Source organism: Ceratotherium simum, chromosome 16 (genome assembly GCF_057802395.1).
Source record: "Ceratotherium simum simum isolate JZ-2026a chromosome 16, ASM5780239v1, whole genome shotgun sequence".
In the NCBI taxonomy this organism is placed as follows: domain Eukaryota; kingdom Metazoa; phylum Chordata; class Mammalia; order Perissodactyla; family Rhinocerotidae; genus Ceratotherium; species Ceratotherium simum.
Genome location: NC_141915.1, coordinates 9,156,817 through 9,184,707, shown reverse-complemented (window position 1 = coordinate 9,184,707; position 27,891 = coordinate 9,156,817). Strand labels below are relative to the sequence as shown.

General features: G+C 39.4%; 1 protein-coding gene across 3 annotated transcripts in view; it reads right to left on the bottom strand.

The window, feature by feature from the left end:
* Window positions 1-27,891, bottom strand: part of STX8 (syntaxin 8) — a 241,991-nt gene that overhangs the window by 202,774 nt on the left and 11,326 nt on the right. For all 3 annotated transcript variants that reach the window (XR_015554624.1, XM_014789508.2, XM_087440423.1), the window contains exon 4: window positions 19,424-19,534. Coding sequence is in view for 2 of the 3 variants with exons in the window: in XM_014789508.2 (XP_014644994.1) it covers window positions 19,424-19,534 (111 nt within the window). In the remaining variant the exon portion in view is untranslated. The remainder of the gene's footprint in view (window positions 1-19,423; window positions 19,535-27,891) is intronic.

The window sequence follows — 27,891 nt, the reverse complement described above, 5'->3', positions numbered from 1 at the left end:
TCTCCCCCCTGGCTTCTTGCATACCACTCTCTCCTACTGACATTTCCCTCTCTGTAATTTGTAGGTACCTCTTCCTCTATCTGCCCCTGAAATATTGGTGTTCCTCAGGAATTCTATTTAAAATCTTCTCTTTTCACTGTATTGTCGCTCTCTGTGCAATTTTATCTGTTCCAGTGATTTCAGGCTGTAAGAACAGAAGCTAGAAGTGCTTAAACACTTTTTATGCCCCAACACAAATGAAATATGACACATTCTCTTGAATCATTATGGTGGTGGATTCTTACGGGGTCTCTTATGGTGGTCACTCTTATGAGTCATTACGGGGGTGGGAGAGGGGCATGCTCCCTTCCCTAGCAGGGCAATAGCAGAATCTGGGGGTGCAGGGAGGAATGGCACACAAGTAGTTAAAAAAGAAACCTCCCCCCATATATCAAAATCCAGGTGAGGCATGTCCTCCCACCCTTCATCCTGATTGAAAATCACTGTGCTAAAGATTTTCAGGGGGCTGGCCCGGTGGAGTACTAGTTAAGTGGGCACACTCTGCTTCGGCAGCCCGGGGTTCGCAGGTTCAAATCCCAAGTGTGGACCAATGCACCACTCATCAAGCCATGCTGTGGCGACATCCCACATACAAAAATGGAGGAAGATGGGCACAAATGTTAGCTCAGGGCCAATCTTCCTCAGCAAAAAGAGGAGGATTGGCAAGAGATGTTAGCTTGGGGCCAGTCTTCCTCATCAAAAAAAAAAAAAAAAGACTTTCAAATTTATCTCCACCCATGAGACTTTTCTACAGGCTCTATATCTGCATTTATGGCTTTTTGTTTAGGAATCTCCAACTGTGTATTCTACTCCAAACTCAATATATCCAAAATCAAATTCATTATTTTCGCCCCATAAACTGTTCTCGTATGCTCTTTATTTTGATTAGCAGCATCACTATGCCCAAGTCATCCAAACCTTTTCTTCCCCCCCCCCCCACATCTCATCAATTACCAAGGCCTGCCTCACAGGTGGTTCTCAAGTCCATGCCCTCTTTTCCATCCCCATCGGTACTGCCTTGGCTCTGATCCTCTTCATCTCTCATGTAGAACATGGCCATAGCCTTCTGACTGGTCTCCTTGTTCCCAGTCACCCTCATTCAAATCATCTTATACTCTGCTGTCAGAACTCTCTCTCTAAAACAGAGGTCTTACCATAACATTTCCCTATTTTAAAACTTTCAAGATTCCCTAGAAGCTACAGATCAAGTTTAAGCTTTACAATACGGCCCCAGTGATCTCTGCAACGTCATCTCCCAATAACCCCTTTCCAGATCCTACTCTTCCTTCAGCCCTACAGACTGCTCACCACTTCTCAGACAAAGGCACAAACTTTCACACTCTCATGTTTTTGTATGAGACTGGAGGGTCCCCACCCCCACCCCTTTGTCCATCTGGTAAAATTCTATTCATCCCTAAGGCTCAACTCAAATGTCACTGCTGCTGTTCAGTCTTTCCTGATCCCCATGCCCACCCCCTTCCCTTGAATCAATCACTCCCTGGTGCTCCCATGGCACTTTGTTCAAAACCTCCAACGTGGCATTTATCAAGCAGGATTGTAGTTAGTTATTTACTCATCTGTCTCCCTTCCTAAATTATGAGCTCTGTAAGGAAAGAGGCCACATGACAGTCATGTTTATATCCCTAGTCCCAAAAAAACAGTGCCTCAGAGTGTGCCCGAGAGTAAGCATTCAGGACATGTTTATGAAACAGAACCAGGAAAACCACTGAGCTTTTTAAGCAAGAGAGACAAAATGAGACGGGTACTTAACATCTTTATCTTCGGAAATTAAAAAACAACAACAACAAGAAAATAAAACCTAATCAACTGTTCCCTGCCTTCAAAACTTTAGCAGCAAAGGCTGCCATTATTCAAGCAGATGGAGAGAATATTGCTTGAAAGGGAATTCTGTCCCTACAACACCTTGTAGGTCAATCCCCCTTTTGGAAGGACAGTGAAGCAATGTTTCTCCTTTGAAGAGTAAGTTAAAGAAAGGAAATGCTAAATACTGTGCTTCCGAGGTTAGGATAGGCTTGAAATTTTTAAAAATACATCAATAATTTTTATCCATGTTCTTTGAAGATGGAACTTATCTAATAAATGAAACATACCAAATAAACGCCACATTAATAAACAGATTAGATATCTAGCTTATAAAGATTTTACCAAGGTTTCATAGTTGCTTCTACAGATAAAAATATTTCATTTTCATCCCTAAAAGCAAATGATGTGCATTATTAAATTATGATAATATCTGAGGGAGGGGCACAGGTGATCCCTGTTTTTCTGTTGACAAATGTAGTTGAAGCTTGTTAGAGTTCACAGGGAGGGCGTTCTTATCAACTGAGTACAGAATTGAAAAAGCAGTGAATTCCAAGAAGCAGCTTTCTTTAGCATTTCCTAGCATTTCAAAAAGATGTCAAAGTGACTATATAAAATGTTTGTTTTGTTTGAACAAATCAGTGTTTGAGTATTCACAGACCACAGGGAGGTTTGCAGTTAGGACTAGAGAAGATATTTCTAGAGTGTCAGGGAATTGAATTGAGTCTGCAAAGCCTTGTAGTTAGATTTGCCTCTAGATGTGAAAATGCTACTATGGTATAAAAGGGTAATTCCTTTATCAAAACTTTTTCTGGTAGTTACTTTCTGTGAATATAAAGATGCACAGAGGCTCAAATTTCAATCAGAAATATTCTGTGACATAAATTCTTTAGAGGCAAGATGAGGCAACAATATGCAGGCTGGATTACACTGAAGAGAGGCTGCGGTCAGGGAGGCAGGCCAGAGGCTAGTATAATCTAGGCGGAAGGTGATGGGAGTCTGGACAAGGGAAATGACAAGAGGACGGAACAGTGAGAAAGGGACAATTCACACAATGATTCAAAGAAAAACTCCAAAAGTGTTGGTGAATAGACTGGATATACAGGGGGATAACAATTTCCAAACTGGGTGACTTGGGGAATTGACACAACTTAGGAAAAGGGAAATTTTTCACTTCCTTTCAGAATTTTCTCAAACTTCAACATAGTTCCTAATAACAATCCCAAAGTAAAATTGCTCCTTCAGGATCATGATCTACGTATCTACGGATACTTAGAGCCATATTTACTAGACGGTTAACTTCTTTAAGTCCAGTACTCTGTCCTATTCTTTTTTGTATCCCCTCCACCTATCCGTCCACCCATCCTTCCTACAAATACGTACTGGGTACCTTCTATGTGCCAGGCACTAATCTAGGGGCTTGGAAGTGAACAAGAGACAAACACCTAATCCCAGGGAGCTGATACTCTAGGAACAGTTAATGCCTAACACTGTGCCTTTTGTAAAGTAAATATTCAATTTTTTTTGTGTTAAACTGAATAATCTTTATTGTGTATTAGTCCAGAACAATAAGAACTCAAAAAAGGAAAATATCTAACTTACATACCATCCAAGCAAACTCTCATCATAGCATCTTTAAAATCTACCACAATCAAATATTTTTCTAATTTTAAACCAATCCCTTGTTTTTCCCTATTCATTGCTGGCCAAATTTACCAATAAAAAGTTTTAATGTCAAATTAAAAACTTAAAAAAACAAACAAATTAAAAACAAAACTTTTAAAAACAGAAAAATAGAAATGCAGGGTGGAAAAGGTCATTAGCAGTCTTTATTTTGACCTCCAACCCAAAGTTGAGAAATTCCGGTGCGCTACTCCTGAGAGCCCCTCAGGCAATCTAAAACCAAACCAATAAAACCAAAAGGAACAGTTCTTGACCTTAAGTGTGGCTGTCGTGATACCTAAAATGTAGAAGAGGAGCAAGAAGGGATGATACACAAAAACATAAGAATTCTAAGTGAAAGATGAATTAGCTGCTCTGCCAAATTTATGGTGACTGAGAGCCACCTGCTGGTTAGCGATTAAAGTTCAACTACAAAATAAATGTTAGGCAATCCAGTAATTACCATTTATTATAAGCAGTTCCTTATTTTATTATACGATGCACTCTTGAAAACACGTTTAGAAACAGAATGAGCAAAAGTCGAATATGCTTACAAATTATGAGGGAGTTTCTGTTGCGAGAGCTGTTCCTTTTTGACACTATTTCCAATAACAAATCCTCTACATCTTCTTCCACTTTGTTCTTCACAACCCAACACATTTAAGTGACAAATCCAATGGCGCCCAGTGAAGTTAACAGTTTGCATTTAGGCATTTGGCATGCCCAGTGATTTACATCTTTGTCTTAACTCCACTGTTCTCTCCCTTATTGAGCATATTTGTTTCCATTTCTCACTTATTTTATAAAATAAAGACAAAACGCACTAAAATAGTCAATTAATTGTGCAAATTAACACCATTCTATGAACAAAGATGTAAGTCTAGTGAAATGAAATTATCGGCTGACAGGGAGTAGAATTAAACACTCTAAAGTGTTAAAAATTCTACAGTAGTAGAATTGTGTATTTGTCAGCTGATGTCAAAAACCCAAATTTGGCATTACAAGACTATTTAAGGGTGTCAGTGAATAATGCATATACACTCAAGATGCACAAAAGCCAACAACCACCTATATAGTCATCATTTTCATCTCAATAACCTTGCTTTTTTTTAATCAGTCTAATTCATAAATGAAAACTCAAATTAACGAGATGGGCATCCATGCTTTTAACTATGGCATCCTTTCCCTCTGGGAGCAGGGCCCAGGAATCTGTAAGCTCCCTCAGGTGATGTTTATGCAACCAGCTGGGCACCAATATGTAGATTAGTACGGAAATTATTGGTCTAGAAAGATAGGATTAGACAAAAAACACAAGTAAGAGGGAAAATATACAGTGTACAAATTCTACTCACTCTATAAGGACTATCACAAGTCTCGTTTCTTCCACAGTCTTCTCAGCTTCTTCCACCTCACATGGATCTCTCCCTTTTCTAATCTCCAAGACCATTTATGGCCCATACCACACAATTTAGCACTTAATTATAAACTATCATGTACTATTCTCTGTTTTGTGCAGGACAGAAAGACCTCTCCAAATGGCATGCCACTTCTGGATTCCTCTCTGCTAAAATCAGTGACAGCAAGTGTTCAGTGATGTTTATAAAGCACTTTACAAAGGCATTCATGTATGCCTTCAAATATATTGATCTCATTTGAACTTCACAATATTCTAAGGAGTCATGATTATCTTCATTTTAAAGAAAATGAAATGGAGTCAAAATCCAAACCCAGGTTTTGTAATACCTAACCTTTTGTTCCTTCCACTGAATTACACATGCAAAGTCAGCAATTTGCTGCTGGAATGTATGGAGGTAGATAACTGTTTACAAAGTGGTGCAATGAATAGGAAGGAAGACAAAGTACTCAAAGCCAGTGAGAAATGAACAAATGAGGGTCCCTACAAGGGAACTAGGGTATCTGGATACCAAAATTGAGAGAGAAAAGGCCTGAGAGACAAAACCCAGGGCAAAGGACAAGAAGACTTGAGTTCTAGTTCCCTCTCTGCCATTTATGCACCTTGGGTACACTGACTTCTCCAAGAATCAGTCTCCTCATCCGTAAACCAAAAAAGTAATCCTTTCTCTGCTTACCTCTGAAGATTACTCTGAGAATCAAATAAAATAATATGTACAAAAGTGCTTGATAGTGAAGGGAGGGGAAATAGAAAATTCTTCTCTTTTTAATTTTCTCTTGTTAATTTTTTTTCAGTTTCTTAAAAATTTTCATTTAAAAACGCATAAGTTGGGGGCAGGCCTGGTGGCACAGCGGTTAAGTTTGCATGCTCTGCTTTGGCAGCCCAGGGTTCGCCAGCTCGGATCCCAGGCACAGACCTACGCACTGCTCACCAAGCCATGCTGAGGCGGTGTCCCACATAGAGCAACTAGAAGGATATACAACTATGACATACAACTATCTACTGGGGCTTTGGGGAGGAAAAAAAAAAAAGAGGAAGATTGGCAACAGATGTTAGCTCAGGGCCAATCTTCCTCAAAAAATTTAAAAAAATAAAAACAAAAAAGCACAAGTTGGAAAGTATTAAATGGCTTTTTAAAAAATGAACATATCTAACTTACAATACAGTATGGATGGGCCGGCCCTGTGGCTTGGTGGTTAAGTGCGCGCGCTGCAATGCTGGCGGCCCGGGTTCGGATCCCGGGTGCGCATCGAGGCACCACTTCTCCGTCCATCCTGAGGCCGAGTCCCACATGCCGCAACTAGAAGGATGTGCAGCTATGACATACAACTATCTGCTGGGGCTTTGGGGGGAAAAAAAAAAAATACAGTATGGATATAGGGAATGCCTCTTCCTTTTTCCTGCTTATTCATAGACTGGAATTTTCCTCCTTTTTCAATTCCCAAGTGATTTTTATAATTTAAAATGAATACATACAGGGGCGAGGAATCTTTTAATTTTCCCTACCAAAAGTCACAACTATACCAGTAGTTAAGGACTGCAATTCATAACAAGGTATTTTTCACCCATTAGATCCGCAAAACCCCACAAGTTCTACAACATCCACTGACGCTAAGGTAGAGGAAAACAGGCTCTCCCATACATTGCTGGAGGGAACAGAAAGCACAACTTTTAAGAAACAGACATGGCACTACCTGTTAAATCTGAACACCCACACCTGTTGTCCCAGTAACACCACTTTGGGGACTCTGTCCTACAGAAATAGAAGCCACATTCACTACGGATGTTTACTGCAGCATTGTTTGTAATGGCAAAACCTAAACAACCCAATATCCATCAAATGGGGAGTGGGTGGATAAATGATTGCGTATTTATATTATGGAATAATACAGCTATTGAAAAGAATTTGTTAGATCTATTGATTTGGATGAATGTCCAAATTTAAATAAAAAGGAAATTATAGAGTAATACGTATAATACAATTCCGTTTTCATAAAAAAATAGGAAAGGAAAACAACTTTATGTAAACATTTGTATAAGCACAGATAAATATGAGGAAGGAAACCCTCCAAACAGTTAACGTTGGTTACCATAGGAGAATGGCACTGGAGGGAAGGGAAGGGAAAGAGAGAATAAACTTTTGGGTTATACCTCAGTATGGTCTGACTTGTCATAATAAGCATGCATTGTGTTGATAATTCATTTTACATTCAATGAAAGATGAGTCATTTCCTCATGGGGAGGAGGAGGAGGGAAGACAAGATGGGAACAAAGACCCACAAAAGAGAAGGACAACTTAAGTGGAGACTATTAGGAGTTTTAGAAAGCATCCCTCTCCTTTTAAAATTAAGAATGGGAAACAAAAACTAAAATCGAGAAACGCCAAAATCATACATATTTTTCTAGAGGAAAAGAGCAATGGAAAAGAAAGATATGAAAGGAAAAGGCAAGAAAGGAAGAGGAAAGAGAGAAAGAAACAAAAATAAACAAAGAGACTGGGGATGCGGCAAAAGTCTGTAGAGAGTCATGGAGGAGGAAGTTTTAAAATGACAAACAGGTTTGCAATTACACAGAGGAAGAGGGAGAAAATTAAAGAGACAACTGAAAGGTGAGACGATTCCTTTTCTAAATTTAGGAAGTACAAGCAATCTTAACATTCCCTCCTCACTTTCAAGGGAGAAAACCCCTAACTTTTCAAAATTTAGAAACTGGGAAGATCTGAGCAAGTTTCCCCTTCTACTGACTTACATCTCCATCTTGTGGTCTGTTCAGAACGTAGGTCTTAGCGTGTGTGTGTGTGTGTGTAGTGTACATATACATACATATATACATATGTATGTGTGTATAAGTGTATACATGTAGGTATACATAAGTAGATATAGCTATATACATATATAAGTATACTCATAAATAAGCTTATATACTTATTTTATATATTATAGTTATATATGTAAGTATATAAGTACATATATGAGCATATATAAGTATACTTACATATACAAGCATATATACATATATGTATATATATGTGTGTATTATATAAAAATGTATGTGTATGTATATATGTTCTTACATAGCTATTTGTAAGTTCAAGTAGAACACATAAACAGAAAAACCATAAGCATACAGCTCAAAGGTAATTCATAAAGTGAACACCCCCAGTTAATCACTACCCAGGGCAAGAAGCAGAGCACTAGCAGAACCCCAGAACCCCTCGTGTCACCACTTCCTCCAAAAGGAACCTCTTTCATGATTTATAACACCATAAATAAGTTTTGCCTTTGTAAGAATGGAATCACACAGCATGTACTCTTCTGTCTGGCTCATTTCACTCAACATTATGTTTGTGCGATTCATCCATAGTGTGGCGTATAGTTGGAGATCATTCCTTCTCATTTGCAGTGTAGTATCACTGTATAAATACACCATAATGTGTTCAGCCACTATAGTGTAGATGGCCACCGGGTTGTTTCCACATGGGACTGTTAAGAATAATGCTACTATAAACAGTCTTGTACACGTCTTTTGAACAGTTCGGTTTTAGGAGATACAGTCAAACAATTTTCCAAAGTGTCTGTACAACTGACAGTCCCAGCAACAGCATATGAGAATTCCAGTCACTCCATATTCTAGCAACACTTGACATGTCTGTCATTTTCATTTTAGCCATTCTGCTAGGTGTAACGGTATGACATCATGATTTCAGTTTGCAATCTCCCGATGATTAGTGAAGCTTAACACCTTTTCATATGTTCTTCAGTCATTGGATAACCTCTTGTGTGAAGTCCAACTTCAAGTCTTCTGCCTATTTTTTTCTAAGGGGTAGTCTGCCTTTTTCTTGATTTACAGGAGTTCTTTACATATTCTCTCTTGTGTCAGATGCATGCACTGCAAATACAGATTCCCATCCTGTGGCTCGTCTTTCACTCTCTATAGTATCCTGATAAACAGAATTTCTTATTTTAATCAAATCCAACTTATCATGTCTTTCCTTCACATTTAGTGCTTTCTGTTTCCTGTTTAAGGAAACAGGTCATATCCCAAGGTCATAAACATATTCTATTTTTTTTTCTAAAAGCTTTCTTGTTTTATCTTTCACATTTAGATCTACAATCCTTTTGGAATTGATTTTTATGGAGGGTGACAGCAGAGACTAAGATTCATTTTTTCCCATATGGACATCCACTTGACCTAACACTATTTACTGAAGAGACCATCTTTTCTCCACTGCACTGCAATATCACCTTCATCATAAATCAAGTGATAGTGTGTGTGCGGGACTGTTTCTGGAGCCTCGATTTTGTTCCACTGATTCATTTGCCTATCCTTGTGCCAATAACACACTGCAGCTTTACGGTAAGTCTTGATAACTGGTAATGTGAGTTCTCAAGCCTTTCGTTCCTCAAAATTCCCTTGGCTCTTTGAATTGCCCAAGAAACCTTAGAATCAGCTTCGTAAGTAACAAAACAAAAAACTGGCTGGGGACTCTAAACGGCTTTGCTCTGAATCTACAGATCAATTTTGAGAGAACTGACATCTTTGAGTCTTCCAATCTGCTGCTCACCTGCTTGTGGACAGACTATGCTTTATTACACTGCACACGGGAATAACTGGGTACCTTTGCTGACTTGATCAACAACGTGAGATTGCAATGACTAACATTTATTTAGATCTCAAAAGTCTCTGGTTTCACTTGCTTGATCAATCATCCAAATAGACAATCTGTACACTTTGAAGAATGTGGACTTCTATTTGGAAGTCAGGCTTCCAAAGGAAACTAACAAAGCTTCCTTTTCCATTCCATGGAGAAAAAAAATCTGCACTAAATGACTACAGAGATCCCTTCAAGTGATAATCAGTCTCATGAGGACATACATAACTGAAAAACTGAATAGCTACTTTGCAAGGTTCTGAGACAATTTTGAGATATTTAAGAGTACTAGTTTAAACATTCTACTTCATAATCTCCAAGATATACTGTTAAGCAAAAAAAATAATGCACAGTAAAGAGGGCATATTATACTACAATTCATGTTAAAAAATAAAAAAGGTGAGAGTGCAACTGGAGATGTGTGTGTGTATTCTTGTACATGTGTAGAGTCTCTCTGGAAAGATATACAAAAAAACTGTTAAAAGTGGCTGCCTCTAGGGAGGACATGGGAATTGTATGTCAGAAGTGTGATGGAGGGGCCGGCGCCATGGCTTAGCGGTTAAGTGCGTGCGCTCTGCTGCTGGCTGCCGGGGTTTGGATCCTGGGCGCACACCCACACGCCGCTTCTCCGGCCATGCTGAGGCCGCGTCCCACATACAGCAAGGATGTGCAGCTGTGACATACAACTATCTGCTGGGGCTTTGGGGGGGAAATAAACAAATAAACAAAATCTTTAAAAAAAGAAGTGCGATGGAGCTTCAATTTTCATTCATTACTCTTTTGTACAGTTTGAGTGTTTACTAAGTGATACACTACTTTAAATTTATATTTTAAAAAATTTTTCAAAAGCAAATATTCTGTTCTATTAGTTCCCATAAACCACTGGAATATCCCAAAGTATCAACATTTTGGCCTAATGCTATCAACCAAACTGCCTCATCCACAAAAAAGAGTCACAAAAAATACTTTGTCATATGACATATCCAGTTTTTCTCCCTAAGAAAACATGGTCACTATATACATTGCATGGTTGGTATCAGACCAGTAGTTAATACAGGAAAAAAAATGTGCTGAGGCAACACATAGTCCAGATTTTTCAGGCCAGTCTCTATTTCAAATACTCCCTCTTGTCACACTAAGTATCAGCCCATGAACAAATTAACCTAATTTCTCCAGAATGGGAGACAAAGTCAGAAGCTATTACCTCCTAAAAGGGAATTAAACAAGAATTAACAAAAAATGCATAAGATCATCTGTCTGCAGAAGAAACCAGCTCTATGAAACTATACAAATGTGTCACTGTTAAAACTGGATTGTACTTCAAAAGCACTTCTCCTAAACCTCATCAGGAAGACAGGTGGTAGGTGTAAATATCCCACTTTAAAAAGTGAATTGGAGATATATAAAGCAATTATCTAGGTTTCACTTGAGCCTAAATAAAAGAACCCAGAAGGTCAGTGAGCTACTGCTTCTCTGGGATTTCAGGAACAGGAGAAGAAGGTTCTTACTGCGGTCACAGAAGTGAAGAACTTTGAGTCTCTGGCATCAGAAGAAACCTCAAGGTGAAGAGAGTGGCTGTTGCTAAGGGAAATGCAGGGAAGAGCTGATGCAGCTGCTACGTGCACCTCCCAGCATCTTACGTCCCTCCTCCCTTGTTATCAGAATCTTGATTTTGCTCAAGGCTCCACTGCCCAGGGAACGTGACCACAGCCTCAGTTTCAATTCAGGGATATATATCTATCCCGAATAAACCAAGCCAATCACAGCAACTCCATTCCCCCCTGGTTTCTGGTATAACACGGCATGTGATACAATCCTAGCCTATTTCCACTCTGAGCCAAGGTGTATTGGGAAGGTTCCAGGAGGTGTTTCCTTGCTCTTAGAAAATAAATAACTGGAAAACACAAGAGAATCAACATAAAAACTATTAAAAACAGAGGATTAAGAAAGTATTTATAATAGTAGACATCAGATATCAACAGCTGTCATATAAACAACAACGACCAAAAAGCATGATGGAATGAAAAACTGGATTTAAAACAATAGGCAAAAAGATAAAATACCCAGGAATAATTTAAACAGAAATGTGTAGATGTTACTTGAAGAAAACATTCTGAAAGACCTGAAAGATGGCTTGAACAAATGGAAACATCCCATGTTCTTAGATAGGAAGATTCAACAACATAAAGGATTTCAAGATTTAATGTAATCTCAATTTTAAAACACAAACAGTTGTTCCTTCCTTTTTTGGAATTGGATTAGCTGATTCTAGAGTTCGTGTAAAGAAAAAAAAAACAGCAAAACTCTTAAAAAAAAAGTGCAATAACAGGGGATTAGCCCTATCACGTATTAAAACTTACAATAAAGTCTCAAAATTTAAAAGAATATGGTACTAGCACATGAGTAGACAGAGACTGACTATGTACCAAAGTTACTTATCTTTACATCAAACTACCCAAAACAATCAGTGTGGCAGAGACAAAGTTGTATGTTTCACCAAGTCCCACTTCATTTTCCTCTTTGTGAGCACAGACAAAGACTACATTTCCCAGCCTCCCTTGCAGTTAGGTTGGCACCATGTGACTGGTTATGGCCAATGGGCTATTATGTATGAAACTTCCAGGCCACAGCACATAAGGGGGTGCGTTCTCCACACCCTCTCTCTTCTCCTATCATAGTGAACATGGAGACCTTATGTCAAGACAGCACAGCCATAAGACGGAAACAACCTGAAGCCCTGAGTCACCGTTTGAGGGGAGCTGTCCTGGAGAACCACCAGACTTTACATGATGCAGGCAAAAAAGCTTCTATGTGGTAAACCCCTGAGATTCCCAGTTTGTTTACTTACCAGAGCCCCGCCTATCACATCCTAACTCTGTCCACCTCTAAATCAACAAAAATTTGCTGAGTGCCTACTATACACCCAACTCTGCTAGGTGTTATGAAAGATACAGAAAAAACAAAGATTTTCATTGAGCAAAGATCTATTAACCATTGTACTAGGCTTTCATCCCTGTCCTCAAGGTATTTAAAATTTAGATGGAGAAACGAAATATACATTTGCAAAAAAGGAAAAAAGAAAAACAAGTAAGTATTAAACCATACGGCCTCCCTAGCTCATCAGCTCCCCAGTGAGATTCTCTCAAAGCACACTATATTTTTTGCTGAATTTATTTTACTTATTTGTGTGATTCTTGAATTCATATCTGTTCCTCTCACTGAACTGTACATAGTTCAAATGCAAAAACTAAGTGCTTTTTCCTGTTTTGTTTTTTTTGCCACCACATTCCCAGTACCAGTGCTTGGCACATAGCAGGCATTCAAATACCTAGAAAGAAGGTTTCTATTTACCTTATTTTGGCTTCCTTAACTATTTTTCATTAAATTAGCAGAGAAATTTAATATTCTTGACTGCACTTAATACGACCTTGGTTCAACTATCCTTGGGCTCACTAAAATAGAGAGAAAAGCAAAGCTTTACTGATTTCAGCACATCCCTTACTTGTCAGAAGACCTAGGAAGTGAGTGTCTTTCTGGGGCATAAGGAAAAGGGATAAGTAACTATCGCTTATCTATTGTCTCACATGAGCAGCCTAATGATGCAGGTGCATACTCCTTAGCAATGTCCTACATGTGGAAGAGTAGGTGGGTCATGTGTCAATAACCTTAAGCAACATAAAGTATAAAATCAATGAACCTTTAGGAAACCTCAGTACTATCAGATACAAATCTGATAAACCAAGCTTTCAGTTGAAATAAAACATTCAAAGATTTAAAATGGGGGAAGAAGGAGTAGTTGTGTTTTTTTTACAGTCTTTACAAATACATTGTATCAGTACTGAAGGATTAATCCTTTTATTTATTATTTATTTTTTCCCCCAAAGCCCCAGTAGATAGTTGCATGTCACAGCTGCACATCCTTCTAGTTGCTGTATGTGGGACGTGGCCTCAGCATGGCCGGAGAAGCGGTGCGTCGGTGCGCGCCTGGGATCCGAACCCGGGCCGCCAGCAGCGGACTGCGCGCACTTAACCGCTAAGCCACGGGGCCGGCCCAGAGGGAGTACTTTTAATGTAGTATTTAACATAAATTTTTCTTTTGCCCACCTTGGCTGCCAATAGAGTGATATGAAATATAAATTGGAAGTATCACACTTTGTTTAGTAGCTCTAAGAAAAAGTAAATATCTAAAATTAAAGTTCACACTCTAAGAAAATGTGAACTTTTCATTATCATCTTCTATTCTTTTGATTTTAGCAACTGGTCTGCTTGTTAATATACCATTCCTGACACATAACTACCATCTCAACCTCTAAATAACTTCCTATTTCCTATAATCCTCAATATAGTTGGTGGTGTGAAGATTAAAGCTTAGCCAATTAGCCACCCACTACAGCCGAGTTAATCACATAATCTTTGAGATGGTCACAGAGCAGTGGAGTATGCAATGATGTTTTTTCTCTTTACAGACCAAGATTTAACTAATTGTGAGACTTAGCAATGCTCTCAAATATAAAGGGCAGTCGGGTTTTAAATCAGAAGCTGTGTCACTGCTCTATAAGTCACGGCTTATCTTCTTCTAAGAGACATTGTTACACAGAGACTTCCTGAACAAGTTTCCAAGTGCCCTAAATTAGTCAACCATTGCTTATTTAGACCAAAGCCCCACATCAAGGCTTATTGCTTTAGAATAATGATCAGTAATCTGCAAGGTAAAACTAAGATGCCATCACATGACAGCGACACATTCAATTATGTGATTGCCACATTAATGTCTGTTTAAAGGAAATGCTAATCCAAACTGAAGTTTGACAATACTCCTCTCCTTAATAAGGCCACATATGAGGAGGCAAGGGAGGGGTAGAAGGACTCCTGGGAATGAGGGATGGGGAAAAGAGAGAGAAGAGGCAAAGGGTTTGGGTGAGAGCGAGGGAGGAGAAGGGCACAAAGGAAACAGGAAAGTGAGGAGGAGGGAAGGGCTCCAGGACAGAGAGGCTCGGCAGGTTCAAGTGAGTGCTGCTTGGGTAAACTGATCTGTGGCACTGCTGCCAGTTATCACCGGGCTTTGAAATCCTGATGAGCAGATTAACCCCGGTTCCCCAACAGTAAATGTGTTGTGCTGACAGTCAAGCATTAATGACAAAATGCGTCATAAAGAGCATGTCTAGAACATTTTAAAGTTCTGAAAAGGCTTTCTGGCCAATGTGTTTCTGTAGGTCATGACCTAAGGGAAAGACATGTGCCCCCACCCCTTGCCCCCCAGTGACAAAGCAACCCACACTGATATCAAGAATTACAGAAGCAAACAAAAATGTTGGAGGAGCCCAGAACTAGGAATTAACTGTGGGGAGGACTGAGGAAATCTTTGTGAGTCTGGAAATAGCAGAGAAACCAACTGGCAGAGAAGGGAATGAGGTTTCTCCAAAGAGAGAGCTCAAAGGTGCCTGAGAGCTGGTATCAGAAATGACTAGGCAACCTGATAATCAGGAGGCAAGTGGGCAAGGTCGCACTGCTAACCAAAATTGGTCATGTCTACAACTGAATTCAGATCCTCAGAAGGCTAGGTCCAAGCAAAAGAATTATTAGGGTATGAGAAGTTGGGGATGGAAGAGGAGGCCTCAAGTATGGGGATTAGGGATAAAAAAGGCAAAAATAACACTCTGACATAGGCAAGTGAGTGAAATCAAAGACCAGAAACTCTGACCTCAAATCTAAGACAATCTACTTCCAGCAACCTACTCTGACTTTAACATTTATTCATTCATTTACTCGTTCATCCATACACTTACTGCTTGCCTGTAGCAAGTCTACAAGGGTGCTATCATCCCTGACGAGTTGGGTCAACGTTAACTGGGTCCTCATTTCATAGCCCTTGAGCAGATTTCCCAGGGATTTTTCTATAGAGAATCTGAGAATGGTTTTATCTAGCATGCATTTTTCTTATTGATCAGATTCTCCTGGAATGTCTATAGGACTTGCACTTTTTGGACTGTTATGGGCCAAACTGTGTCCCCACAAAAACTCATGTTGAAGTCAACTCCCAGTAACTCAGAATGTAACAATATTTGGAGACAGGTTCTTTAAAGAGGTAATTAAATTAAAATGAGGTCATTAGGGTGGGCCCTAATCCAATATGACTGGTATCTTTGTAAAAAGAGGACATCTGGACACAGACACACACAGAGGAAGGACGGACATGAAGACAGAGAGAGAAGACTGGCATCTACAATCCAAGAAGAGTGGCCTGGAACAGATTCTTCCGTTGTGGCCCTCAGAAGGAACCAAACCTGCCTGTGACACCTTAATCTAGGTCTTCTAGCCTCCAGAACTGTGAGAAAATACATCTCTGTTGTTTAAACCACCAAGTCTGTGGTACTTTATTAGAGCAGCCCTAGCAAACTGATACAGACAGGTATATGTGGGCATATTCCTGTTAGGGTGGGGAGAGGGGGTCTAAAGCAATCCTAGCCCAACCAGGACTCACCACTAATTCTCCTTCCAGTCCACCTACCATTCTCTTTCCTCTTTTTACCCGCAGTGATTTACTTTCTTCATGGCGACCAATATCTAATTGCCACATTCATTTCTTACTCTTGGCCAGACTCCACGCCACCCAGAACAGACCAGCACTGTCTGTTACGTCCATCTTTACTTCTTCAAATCACTCCTCAGGAGTCATTTCTCCTCTACAGTGCTTATATACTTTGAAACAGAATTCTTCTGGAAGCATATTCTGAACTATTCTAGACTTCTGTACCTAAACAAAAAAGACACAACAATACATTTGCTTCCCTCAGTTTCCTCTTGAGAGCATGTAATTAAGTCTGGTTGGTTCCCTTAATTATTTCAAACCCCCAGGACTTGAGTTATCTTCACTATACAGTTTCTCCTCAGTCTGGTCTCTCTGTCCCCACGCGACCCCAACCAGTCACCATCAAGCACATAACACCTTTAGGCCCACCATGTGGATCAGCCTTAAACACAGGAGGAGTAGCAGGCAATCCTAGTGGTAGGACTTCAGGGGTCTCAGTAGGCCTCTGCCACTCATCTGCAGATTCCCTACAATTCTCCCATCAATTAATTTACTTTGGGCTCAAGGAGCCTTCAGTTCCAAGAGCTCCAGAAGATAAGACACTGCCAGCCACAGATTCCATTGCTAGAATTAATGTGGCGCTATTTGCCAATAAGACAACAAGTAGCAAGCCGGGCACTGAAGAAAGGGGACACAGAACAAGATTTGGAAAGGGAGAACGGGAGGGCAGAGGAGCAGGTGCAGCACATGGAACAAGACTGGTCACGGAGGACAGGTCCTCTGGAGCACTCAGCGGGTAGGACAGGAGGGACAGGAGGTCTCTGGGAAACAAAGGAGGCAGCATGAGTTCTGTCCCAGCCTGACAGTGGTACAATGCTCCAGGGATAACATCTTGTATTGGTAAAGGTATTCAAGTTTACAAAGCCCTTCACATATCAACCACCTCATGTGGTCCTAACAGCAATGAAAGAGGCAGAACATATACTCCAATTTTAAGGTAAATGGTTTTGAAGCCCGGATGATTGATTAGTAAGCAATGGAGCTGATCCTGGTCCAGCTGTTTGTATGGTACAACGGCTAAGAGTTCACATCTGAAAACACACAGATCTAGAGGAAATCCAAACTCTGAGACTCATTAGTTCTAGACTCTTCTGCAAGTTACTTGACCCCTCTAAGGCAGTTTCTCTTCTGTAAAATGGGACGTTATAAAGATCTGAGCAAAGGCACATAAAGAGCTTAGCATGTGCCCGACACAGAGAACACACACAGCAGACGGAAGCTATGAGCTCTCATTGCCAGTATACCACGACAGGAAGGAGCAGTTCTAACCCCGCCACCTGTCAGAATCACCTGAGGGGGCTCCCCCAGCCTTACTGCTACCCAGACCTCTCGCCAGACTAAGAATGCAGACTCCGCAAATATATGGTCCAGACACTCGTATTTCTTTTCTTTTCTCTTGTTCTTTCTGTCTCTTATTTTTTTATTTTTTATAAGTCTCTTGGGCGATTCTGATGCAAAGTGCCACAATTAAGAACAAACGATATAAAGCAGTATTTTTCAAGCTGTAACATGCATTCACATCACCTGAGGATCTTGTAAAATGCAGATTCGGATTCAGTAGGGCTGGGGTGGGGTCTGAGATTCTGCATTGCTGTCCCGCTCCCAGGTGACGCTGACCCTGCTCACGTACAGGCTGCACTTCGAATACCAAGGATACACACAGATTAACACAAGAGGGGTGACAAGCGAGAGGGGACCAAAAAAACAAAAAAACCCACAGAGCTAACACAGAAGCTGGCCCCTTCAACATCATTCAGTGACACAATAATGAAGAGCCATAAGCAGAGCCTGACACACAGTAGACTTTCATCAACCGGGAACTATTACTATTCGTCATAATGACCACCTCCGCCACTGCAGAGGAGAAGTATTTAAATGTTTTCTCCCCCTCTGACCATCACCTCTCTACTTGGCCCCTGGTCCCCCATGACACTTGCTCCCCTCTCCTGACTATGCCTTTATTTAATTTCTGGACTAAAAAGACCTCCTGTTTCGAGGGAAAGGCCCTCCTTGACAGATGGTACTTACTTTTCACCCTGGATTCCCTCGCTCCCCTGTTCTAGCTCACCAGCCCTGGATCAGCGCCTTCAGCCACCTGCTTCACCCTGTACCCCTGACCGCACCGCCAGAGAAGTATCAGGCACCACAGGGAGCCCACCGACCACAGGTTTCTCCCTTAGTTCACAAACCCTGCTCAGGTCACGAGTCCTCCCTCACTGATTCCTTGGTTTTATTTCTCCACAGAAATGACTTAAGATTTCATCTAGCTTCCTGTATTTCATAATTTCTTTCTAAAAACCTTGGATCACACACTCCTGAGAAGACTTACACCAACAGGAAACTGGTTCTTCCTCTTCAGCTTGCCCTAGGGCAGTGGTCTGCAATCCTGGCTGCATATCAGAATCACCCGGGACCCCCCCATGCCCACCCCCACCTTCACTCTGATTTAATTGTCTGAGGTGGGGCCTAGTAAAGTGTGGCCAAAGATCAAAAACCATTGCCCTGGGGAAGCCATATTATTCCTAACTGCGAACTAAGCAGGAACAAGCTGCCTCTCCACAAGGAAAGCATCATCCCTAGTAGGGAAGAGGAAGAGAGGCAAGTTTCTTTTCTTTTGTGATGGTTCCCACAACAAAGTTAAGGGAGTTCTGGAAGCATGGGGGAGGCCAATTCTAAAGATGTAACAATTAATGGTCCATTAACCTCAACTTTGGAAAGCTGGACCACTTCTCTGGGTCTTCCAATGGAGCTAGGTACAGAGGAGCTGTCAACTCCATCGAGTGTGAATCCCTCACTGGCAGATGACAGGGAGAAGAATCCAACCGCCATCTCTACCTCCGTGAGCCACGGACTACAGTCTTACTAGGACACGTTTTTTCCAGGTGCCAATAAAAAAAAAAACCTCACTTTCCCACACAGACAATAACTACGTACATTACTTCAGAAGTTCAAAACACAGCTAACATAGCAGAAAGCTCAACCAAAGGATGCAAAAGAAATGTTCTGATTTTGTCTGTATTTTACCCAAAAACTCTTGCCCCAGGACAGAATTCAGCTGAACATGCCTGGTTTACTAAATATAGAAAATTAATGGAAACTAAATTGAGTAGAAAATGATAGTCAAACACTATAAATGAACAGAATATATTTTACTAGTTAGAGAAATTAAGCCATTCAGGAAACAGCTGTAATCTCTGCAAATAAATCTTTACCCAGCACATAATCCCTGTAAATGAAAACACCATACCTGATGAGATCTGGTTCTGCACCCTCGTTCTTAAAGGATGCCAGAAGTAGTCTCTCTCGAGTTACAAGATCATCCAATAGGTTCTGTCTTCGGTCTCCTTCAAGCTGTGTTCTGCAGACATCTTGTTAAGGTCCAATGGTGGGTGAATTACATCATTTTACCTATTATGTTATTAAGTGAGCTCTCTAAGTCAGTTGTGACTGTTACAGACCCTAATCAATACTATCCAAAAGAGATCTAAACCATTCTTCTCCTGCTCTGACCTTCAATTTCACTGATCCTTCAAGTAAAGGACCCTGACAGTGCCAGAGGAGAGGGACTTAAAACACTGACCTAGATCCACCACTGAGTGGATTCCCTTCATTGAGAAATATAGCACGTAAATATTATTTTCCTCCCAGTGACCAACACTGAAATGATTATTCCTGTCAACAGGGCCATCTGACTCAGTGATTCCCTAGGTTTTGAGTTACAGGTGTCAGTGATCAAGGGTGTTTTCCTAGACATGAGTATCCTAAGATACACCGTAAAAAAAGAAAAAGGGGAAAAAAAGGTTCTCTATATTGCTTTCTGTCTTCCATGTTAACACCTATTAACATAACTGGAATGTATTTTGTAAAATGCAACTGTGCAACAAATTTGCTCTAAAAGTTTCTACCTTCGGTTTATTATTTAAATACATAGTATGATATTTAACTAGAAAATTACAGAGAAATAATCACATTTTCATGTGTTATTCTAGTAAGCATGCGAAACTAGGAATCCAAAGCCTATTAGTCCTATTTTAAGTACTATCTATGATCTTGAACCAGTTATTACACCGCTTTGGATCTGTTTCTTCATATGTAATGACAGACAGTCTCTAACACTTTTCCAGCACAACTCATAAGTTATGGTTAAAAAAAATACATCAGGACTAAATCCAACGTTTTATATACTTTCTTGAAGCAAACTACACAAGCTCTTTAGGCTGAGAGTGTACGTGTGTATTTTAAAAAACAAATAAAGGAAATGTTGATGGAGAAACCTGCCATAAAAAGAACAAGTGGAGAGGCTGAAGAACAGTGTTGACAGGACATACCTGACAGAGAACATAAAAGGTAAGTACAAAAATAAGCCACCTCCACACACTGGGTTTTATCTGGCTTTCCCTTTTTTATTAAATGGCTTTTGTTTTATTAGAGCTGAAATTCTGGTGAGTCAGAGCTGCCCTGGTCACAATCACCTAGTTCTGGTGGTAACAGTTAAGACATTAGTGCGACTGCTGCTTTAGATTCATAGATCCTTTTCTTTTCAAAAGAGGGATATTAAACACTACACTTAGGCCCAAAAAATTTCTGAGAAATTGGCAGAATCAAGTGGGAAAACCATAGCCTGGTGAATCTACAACTTTTGTTACTAATTTTGAATAGAAAGAGCCGGCTTGCTAGTAAAATAGTAAATAAACCCATAAAAATTTTCCCCAGTAAAAGACAGTAGTTAGTAAAATCATAAATCCCCCAAACCAATGTAGCTAAGCGGTTTGTGGTTTTAGATATTTAAAAAATAATAATAAATGAATTCTCTCAACATTCCAGAATGCCATGCTTTCCTGAGTAAAATTTCTACCCTTGCTTTTCCATTTCCTCCTTGACTACAGTCACTAAGGACCCCATCTTGGGAACCTTGAAGCAGCAACTGTAACTAAGAAACACAGGGCTTAAGTACTTCCTCTGTATTAACGAAAGGGCCTTTTCATCAACGTAACATGGAGAATAAATATCGATGTGTTTCAAATTAGTGGTAAACTGTCAATAAAGCTGACGGCTTTTCTTCTATCTAAAAGAAGCTCCTCAGGGAAAACAAACAAACAAACAGAAGCTATGACATGAATTATACAGAACAAAATGGGAATTTTAAATTGTGGAAACTATTAATTATTTCACAATACTAACTAGCCTTGTCTTATGTTCTATGCTCAACCTACTCTGGCAGCCTGTGGTTTTCAGTATCCAACCACCCAAGCAAACATAAGCTGAACTATAATCCAATATTACAATTAAGGACAGATTTAACTGGCTCAGGGAATTAAACATAAAAAGTAAAATTACAAAAGTATCATTAGAAGACATAGGAGAACTTTTTAATAATCTTGGAGTAGGAAAAATCTTTTCAGTCAAGACTGAAAACCTAGAAGCCACGAAGGAAAAGATAAATCTGACTATATAATTATAGAGTTTAAATATCTGCAAAATAAAATTACAAGTGACAAATTAATAGTGGCACATAAAAAAAGGCAGAAGACAGAGCACAGAAAAAAGAAACACTAGTAACTCTAAACAAGCAGAAAAACACTCAGTTGTACATTAGTAAAAGAAGTGCAAATTGAAACATGGTATCTTTTTCACCTATCAGACAGGAAGGTGTGACAAGGAAGTTTTGGAAAGGGTGGAGGAACCATGCACTTTCTACACGCCTCGATGTCAATGTAAACAGGTTCAACCAACTGCCAGACTGCCTTCTAAATATCTAACAAAATTTAAAAGGCACATTCTTTCAACAGGAATTTCTCCTGCAGATATACTGACACATCTATACAAAGAGTTAGGAAGAAAGTTGTTCACTGCCGCATTATTTATAGGAGCCAAATACTGGAAATATCCTCAAGTCCATCAATAAGGAACTAGTGCATCTATACAATGGAATATTTTGCAGCCTAAAAAGAAAAAAGAGTAGAAACTCTGCATGTACTGATGATAATGATAATTAACACTTCCGAGCACTTAGTAAGTGCTTACATGAACTCTTTGATATGGAATAATCTCCAAAATACAGTGTTAAACCAAACAACAACAACAAAAAACCCAGCAGCAAAGAGCTAAACAGTGAATAGTATGCTCCCACTGTCTCCCACCCCCACTCCCAATGATTTAAAAAAAATCAGATAGACATACCTATGTTCACATATACACAGAAAATTTCTGGAAGGATACACAAAAAACTGTCTCCAAGGAGGGGGAACAGGGGATTCAGGGTGTGAGGGAGACTTACTTTTCATTGAACATTATTTTGTATTGTTTGACTATCAGATGCTACTTAATAAAAACACAAGTTTCAGAACTATACGTATAGTATGATCCCTTTATAGTCAAAAGAATTTATATTTACATGTATGTATATTTGTTTATGCCTAGAAAAGTCTGGGATGACAAGTACCAACCATCAACATTGTTAACTATGAAAAATGAGATGGAATAGGATGGGGATGAGGAAGAGAGAGAAGAGCCACTGGTAAAAACCAACAGTAAGAAGCATATAGGTAGAAATAGTGTACTTTTTATAATAAAAACAATAAAGACAAGTTTTAAAACTTAGCAGACACTAGGTACAGACTTAAACTAGCTAAGAATGGACTAAATTAAAGAACATCAATTTCAAGAGCAGTAATTGGTGATCATGTTTTGTAGATTAGCAACTGAAGAACAGAATCACAGGATAGTTAACGCTAGAAGAGGCCTTAGAGACCCTGTAATCCAATTCTCTTGTTCTCCTGACCAGGAAACTAAAGCCCCATGTGGCTAAGTCACTTGGCTAGTTAATGATAATTCTGGGCTAGAGCCCAGTCTTTCTGCTCTAGGTCAGGACTCTTGCACCACATCACGCTGGGCTTGACCATCAAACATTCCGGGGGCTTCTCCACCAGGAGGCTGCCAGTACCGCCCACTTAATTTTGCCACCTCTTAGCATCCTGTTGAAAACAATAACAATACTAGTAATAGTAATTCAGAATATTCCCAGAGACTCCCCGTAAATCTGGGAAAACTGGAAAACTACCCAATTAGGAACACTCTACCTCTTTATTTTCATTTTAATCTACTGAGGGAACAGAGCATAAGGAGATTGGGGAGAGAGGGGGGTAAAAGGAAAATAAACAGATTAATGGCCCTTCTGCATAGCACACTTACTATACAGGGGTTGTAGTTAACCAGAGGTCAAAGAATCATCCAGGCAATGATCATACTGCATGTATGTGGACTCATGGTAGTTGGGGGGAGTGGGAACAGGGTAGGGAAGGACAAGTAGAAAAGAGGGCACACAGTCAGTTGCCAGTGCTGGGATCTCCTCTTCCATCAACTTGTTGAAAAATCAAGGGAGGTCAGAGAACAGACAAGTAAGGAAAAGGAAGCTCTAAGTACCACAATACTTTGTCATTGGCTAGGCTGACTTTACATAGCCAATTCATGGAGATGTAATGTTGTAAATGAAATCGGATGCTGATTTCATATTACCAATGTGCTCAAGCCCAGCTTCTCTGCTGTAACCTGATAAGCACTTTGAACCTAACATGAAGTGGAGTGAAGATGGTGCTGGACCCACAGGATGCCCCACCCCCACTCCAGCTCCTGGACTTTCTCTTTACTGGTAGAAGGCTTAAGAATTTAGGCACATCTCACTTATGAATTAATTGCTCTTGAGAAGGAAGAAGTTTGCAGATAATTACTTCTCAGTGCCATAACAGAAGAACTACAAGGAGACAGTTACTAAGTGTCAGTTACTAGAGGCCAGAAGATTTTTCTGGCTCACATAGCATTTCATCTTTTCTTTTTTTTTTAAGTTAACAAACTCTACTGAATATCTACTATGTACTACGCCACGTCCTTACCTTCCTCAAAGCACTAATCACATTTTGCAAATACTATTTTAATACTATCATTATCTGTGTGCTTTGATGTAACTTCCTTACATGATTATAAACTTCCTAAGGAAGCACTACCTGTAAATTCTCAATGGTAGCTGTAATTTTTACAATAACGATAAAATAATAAGTAGTAGCTAATTCTCAACGAGGGCTTGCTATATTTGAAGCACCTTCTATGCGTATAATTTAATCCTCCCAACAATCCCATAAGCCAGATGTACCTTTATTATCCTTATTTCAGAGATGAGAAAAACGAGGCACAAAGAGGTTGTCACTTGTCACAGTTAGCAAGCGTTGAAAACTACCTTGCATTCAACACCCACCATTACAGGTCTAGTCCTGTGAGGTGCTTTAAATATATTTTCTCCAACTTTCACAACATCCTTGTAAAGTAAGTATGATTATTCCTACTCTGCAGATATTGAAACTAAGGTCCAGAAAGGCTAAACTGCTCTTTGGCCTTGAAGAAGGAGCTCATCTCCCGTCTCAGTTCTGTCTGGTTCCAAAGACGGTGTTGTTCCCACTATACCAATGGTGCCCAGACTTCTGGATTTCATGGAGCAGAAATATTTCCAAACAAATTGGGGGAGGAGGCAGACTTACATCAAGTTACCGATTATACATTTTGCCATGTATGGATATTCAAAAAAACCATAACAGACAAAACTACCATCTACCTTTACTATCGGGGTGAAACAGCAAGGAGATTTTAACACCAAAAACTAGAAAGAAGGTAACAGACTGTAAGTCAGAAAATTTCTACAGACATAAATAGTATCCTGTCCTTCTTTTTCTCACAATACCAGGCACCAGTGCGACTGTCATGGACAGGTGGGGTGATGGAGAACCACTTCACCCCCACTGGCGCTAAAGGGGCTGTCCCTAAAATCTACTCAGTTAGCCTCTCCACACCTGCATTCATGCGGGTCTGTTATACAGTGATTGCTGCAGTTATCTATCACCTATCTATCTGTCTACCTATCTCTTTTCCCCAAAAATACAAAGTGGAGACAAGTTATTCATATTTAAAAAAAAATTATTTCTACAGGACTTCTCCCAAGACACCAAAATACCTTTTGAAATTGAACCCATTTTTTTATTCTCTTTAAAGTAGTAAAGATGCTGCCTTTGAAGACCCAGCAAAGGACAAGCTTTACAAGTAGGGCCAATTCTAGTAGTAATTTGAGTACCATCTGAAATTTTACACACAGCCCCCCATAGAACACACCTTTTCATAACTGCTGAGGCAATTGCAATTCCTATCTCCAAGAAGCACTGTGAATAGAAGCTAATGGTTTTCAGCAATTTTAAAGTCTCTGGCTGCAGGACTCTGGTTTACGAATTGCAAACTAACTGATTCAAAAGCACAAAACTTTCATATGAATTTCACATTTATTCTTGCCAGGTTCAGGAAAGAGCAATAATACCATATGCCTAAACTCCATGAATTTAATTGTTTGGAAGGCCTTTTCATAGGACTTATCTTTCTGGCAACTCCTAGTGGTCTTTGGAAAACTTCACGAAGGCATAAATTTAAGCAAAGGACCATAAACTCTCAACTACCCAACACAGTAAGGATATGTGGTATTCACATATTCACATTAAAAAGGTCACCCAACATTAATTATACCTCAAAAAAAAAAAGGATTAAAAAGTCACTCTGTTGGCGATTTATGGACAAAAATTTTTCTAAGAATTACAACATCATAAAGTATACCTAATAAACCACAGGGAACAGTTTAATCTTTCTGATGATTAAAAAGGGTCTTGAGGATTTGCATTATAAACAGGATTTGTCTTGGCACTGCAGCAACATGCCAATTAATAGGGAATTCTAGTTGAAGACATGCCAGGTGACAGCTCATTGTATTATTTCTACTAAAGTAGCATTCAGCTTTTAAACAACTGGCTTTGGGGCCAGACAGCCCTGCCTTTGAATCCTGGCTCTTCCATTTCCCAGCTGTGGGGTCCAGGGCAAGTTACTTAAACTCTCAAAGATTCCTCTCCTCAGTGTAAAAAACTGCTCTGCTGGAATGCTGGATTCTCTTTCCAATTCCGTCAGTGACTTGGGGCGCAAAATGTGATCTGGCCTCAATAACTTTTTTGTAAAGAAGGGAAGGAAACACCAGAACAAATTAATAACATGAGGTTACTGGGACTGACAAGTTGCTATCTGATATATCTTAAATCTGGAGGATAACTGTCATAGAATTATTTAAAACGTTTGAGAAGAGGAAAGTCAGGGAAGGGGAAGATGAGAGGAAAAGGAGAATTAAAAAGAGGGCTTCCTAATATAGAAGCTACTTCCTTCTTTCCATTCTATCTATAGAAATGGTCTTCCTGAAAATACAGAGGTTTATGAGCGCCCTCGTGGGGTGGATTATCTGAATTTCATCCCTAATATTGGCTGAAGTTCCAGTAGAAATAGACCCAATTATTTGAAAAAAGAAATTAGATTTCAAAGAAAGCTGTCATACTCCAGTTGAGTTTTTGATTTCTCCTATGAAATTCTAAATTATTCACATTAAGGTCCTTAAATATTTTCATAATGTATTTAAATAACTATTGGGTGTTTTTAAATGCTTGGTGCTTAATTCAGCAAATTCTGAGATCACCACAAAACCAAAGTCTATGATATTTCAAAAGATGGTAAGACTACAAGCATTTAGAAGAACAAAGTCAGTTATTACTGTAGCATGCTTGGTACTCTCCATAATAAATAACTAGCAGAAATTATTAATAGAAAAAAGTAAAAGTTACCAATCTGTATCTTTAAGTTTAAGCCCTATAAGTTTAGCACATAAATATTACAAGATGAATAATCATCAGTTACCTTAATGCAAGTTAGCAGATACGTAGTTATTAACAGGATATGGTGAAACAATACTTAGTTACCTGCCTAATATATGTGCTTAGGTAAGACTGAAGTGAGTTGGCACACTTTGACCGCAGATGCAGACTTCCTAGCACTTAGTACTGAAAGTGGAGAAAATGGACCTGCCAATTTGAAACTACTTGAGGTCTATCTATCAAGATCTGTTGATTTTCATAAAATAAAAACTCTTTATATAACAGACTAACTGTACAGTAACAAACGATACCATATGGAGCGTAAAGTTACAAACTAAATGTATCAGAATATTCCAATTATGTTAAAAATAAGACCCCAACTGTTTACTGAAATTAAACTTTTATTTGAAACCTTAGCGGGCTAATAATTGAATATCTGGAAATCATGCAACTAATCTAAACCAACTTCCCTGGTGTCATAAAGGGGTTACACTTGGAGAAAAATATTTTTTAAAACATCCTCTGTTGTTTTACCTAAAAACCTACATTCCTACATTTTCCCATGTTTAAAATCTGGCAGTACCAACCATTTCTTGAGATACCAAAATTTGGGTCTTTAGTATGAACTACTGACAATTTAAAGAAAAGATAAGAGAAGACTAGTTTTCAAACCAATCAAAACTCAGGGTTAAAGGATTAATTTATGTAAAAGGTCACATGTATTTTCCTAAACTGATAGGATTATGAATTTCTAAAAGAAGAAAATGTTTTAATACTTGACAGTGTTGGGGAGATGCTGAGGTGACAGCACAACTTGCTTCAAGCAAGTGCCCTCAGACCCCCCAAAACTTCCAAACCAGAGGCAGTGTCTGTACCTCTGGAAGAATAATAAGGCAAAGAAGTCACATCTCAATAATCTACATAAACAGGAAAAAAAAAAAGATGTATGGTTCCTATTGGCATTGGCCTCTCAGAAAAGAAAACGGGTCTTTCAAAACTC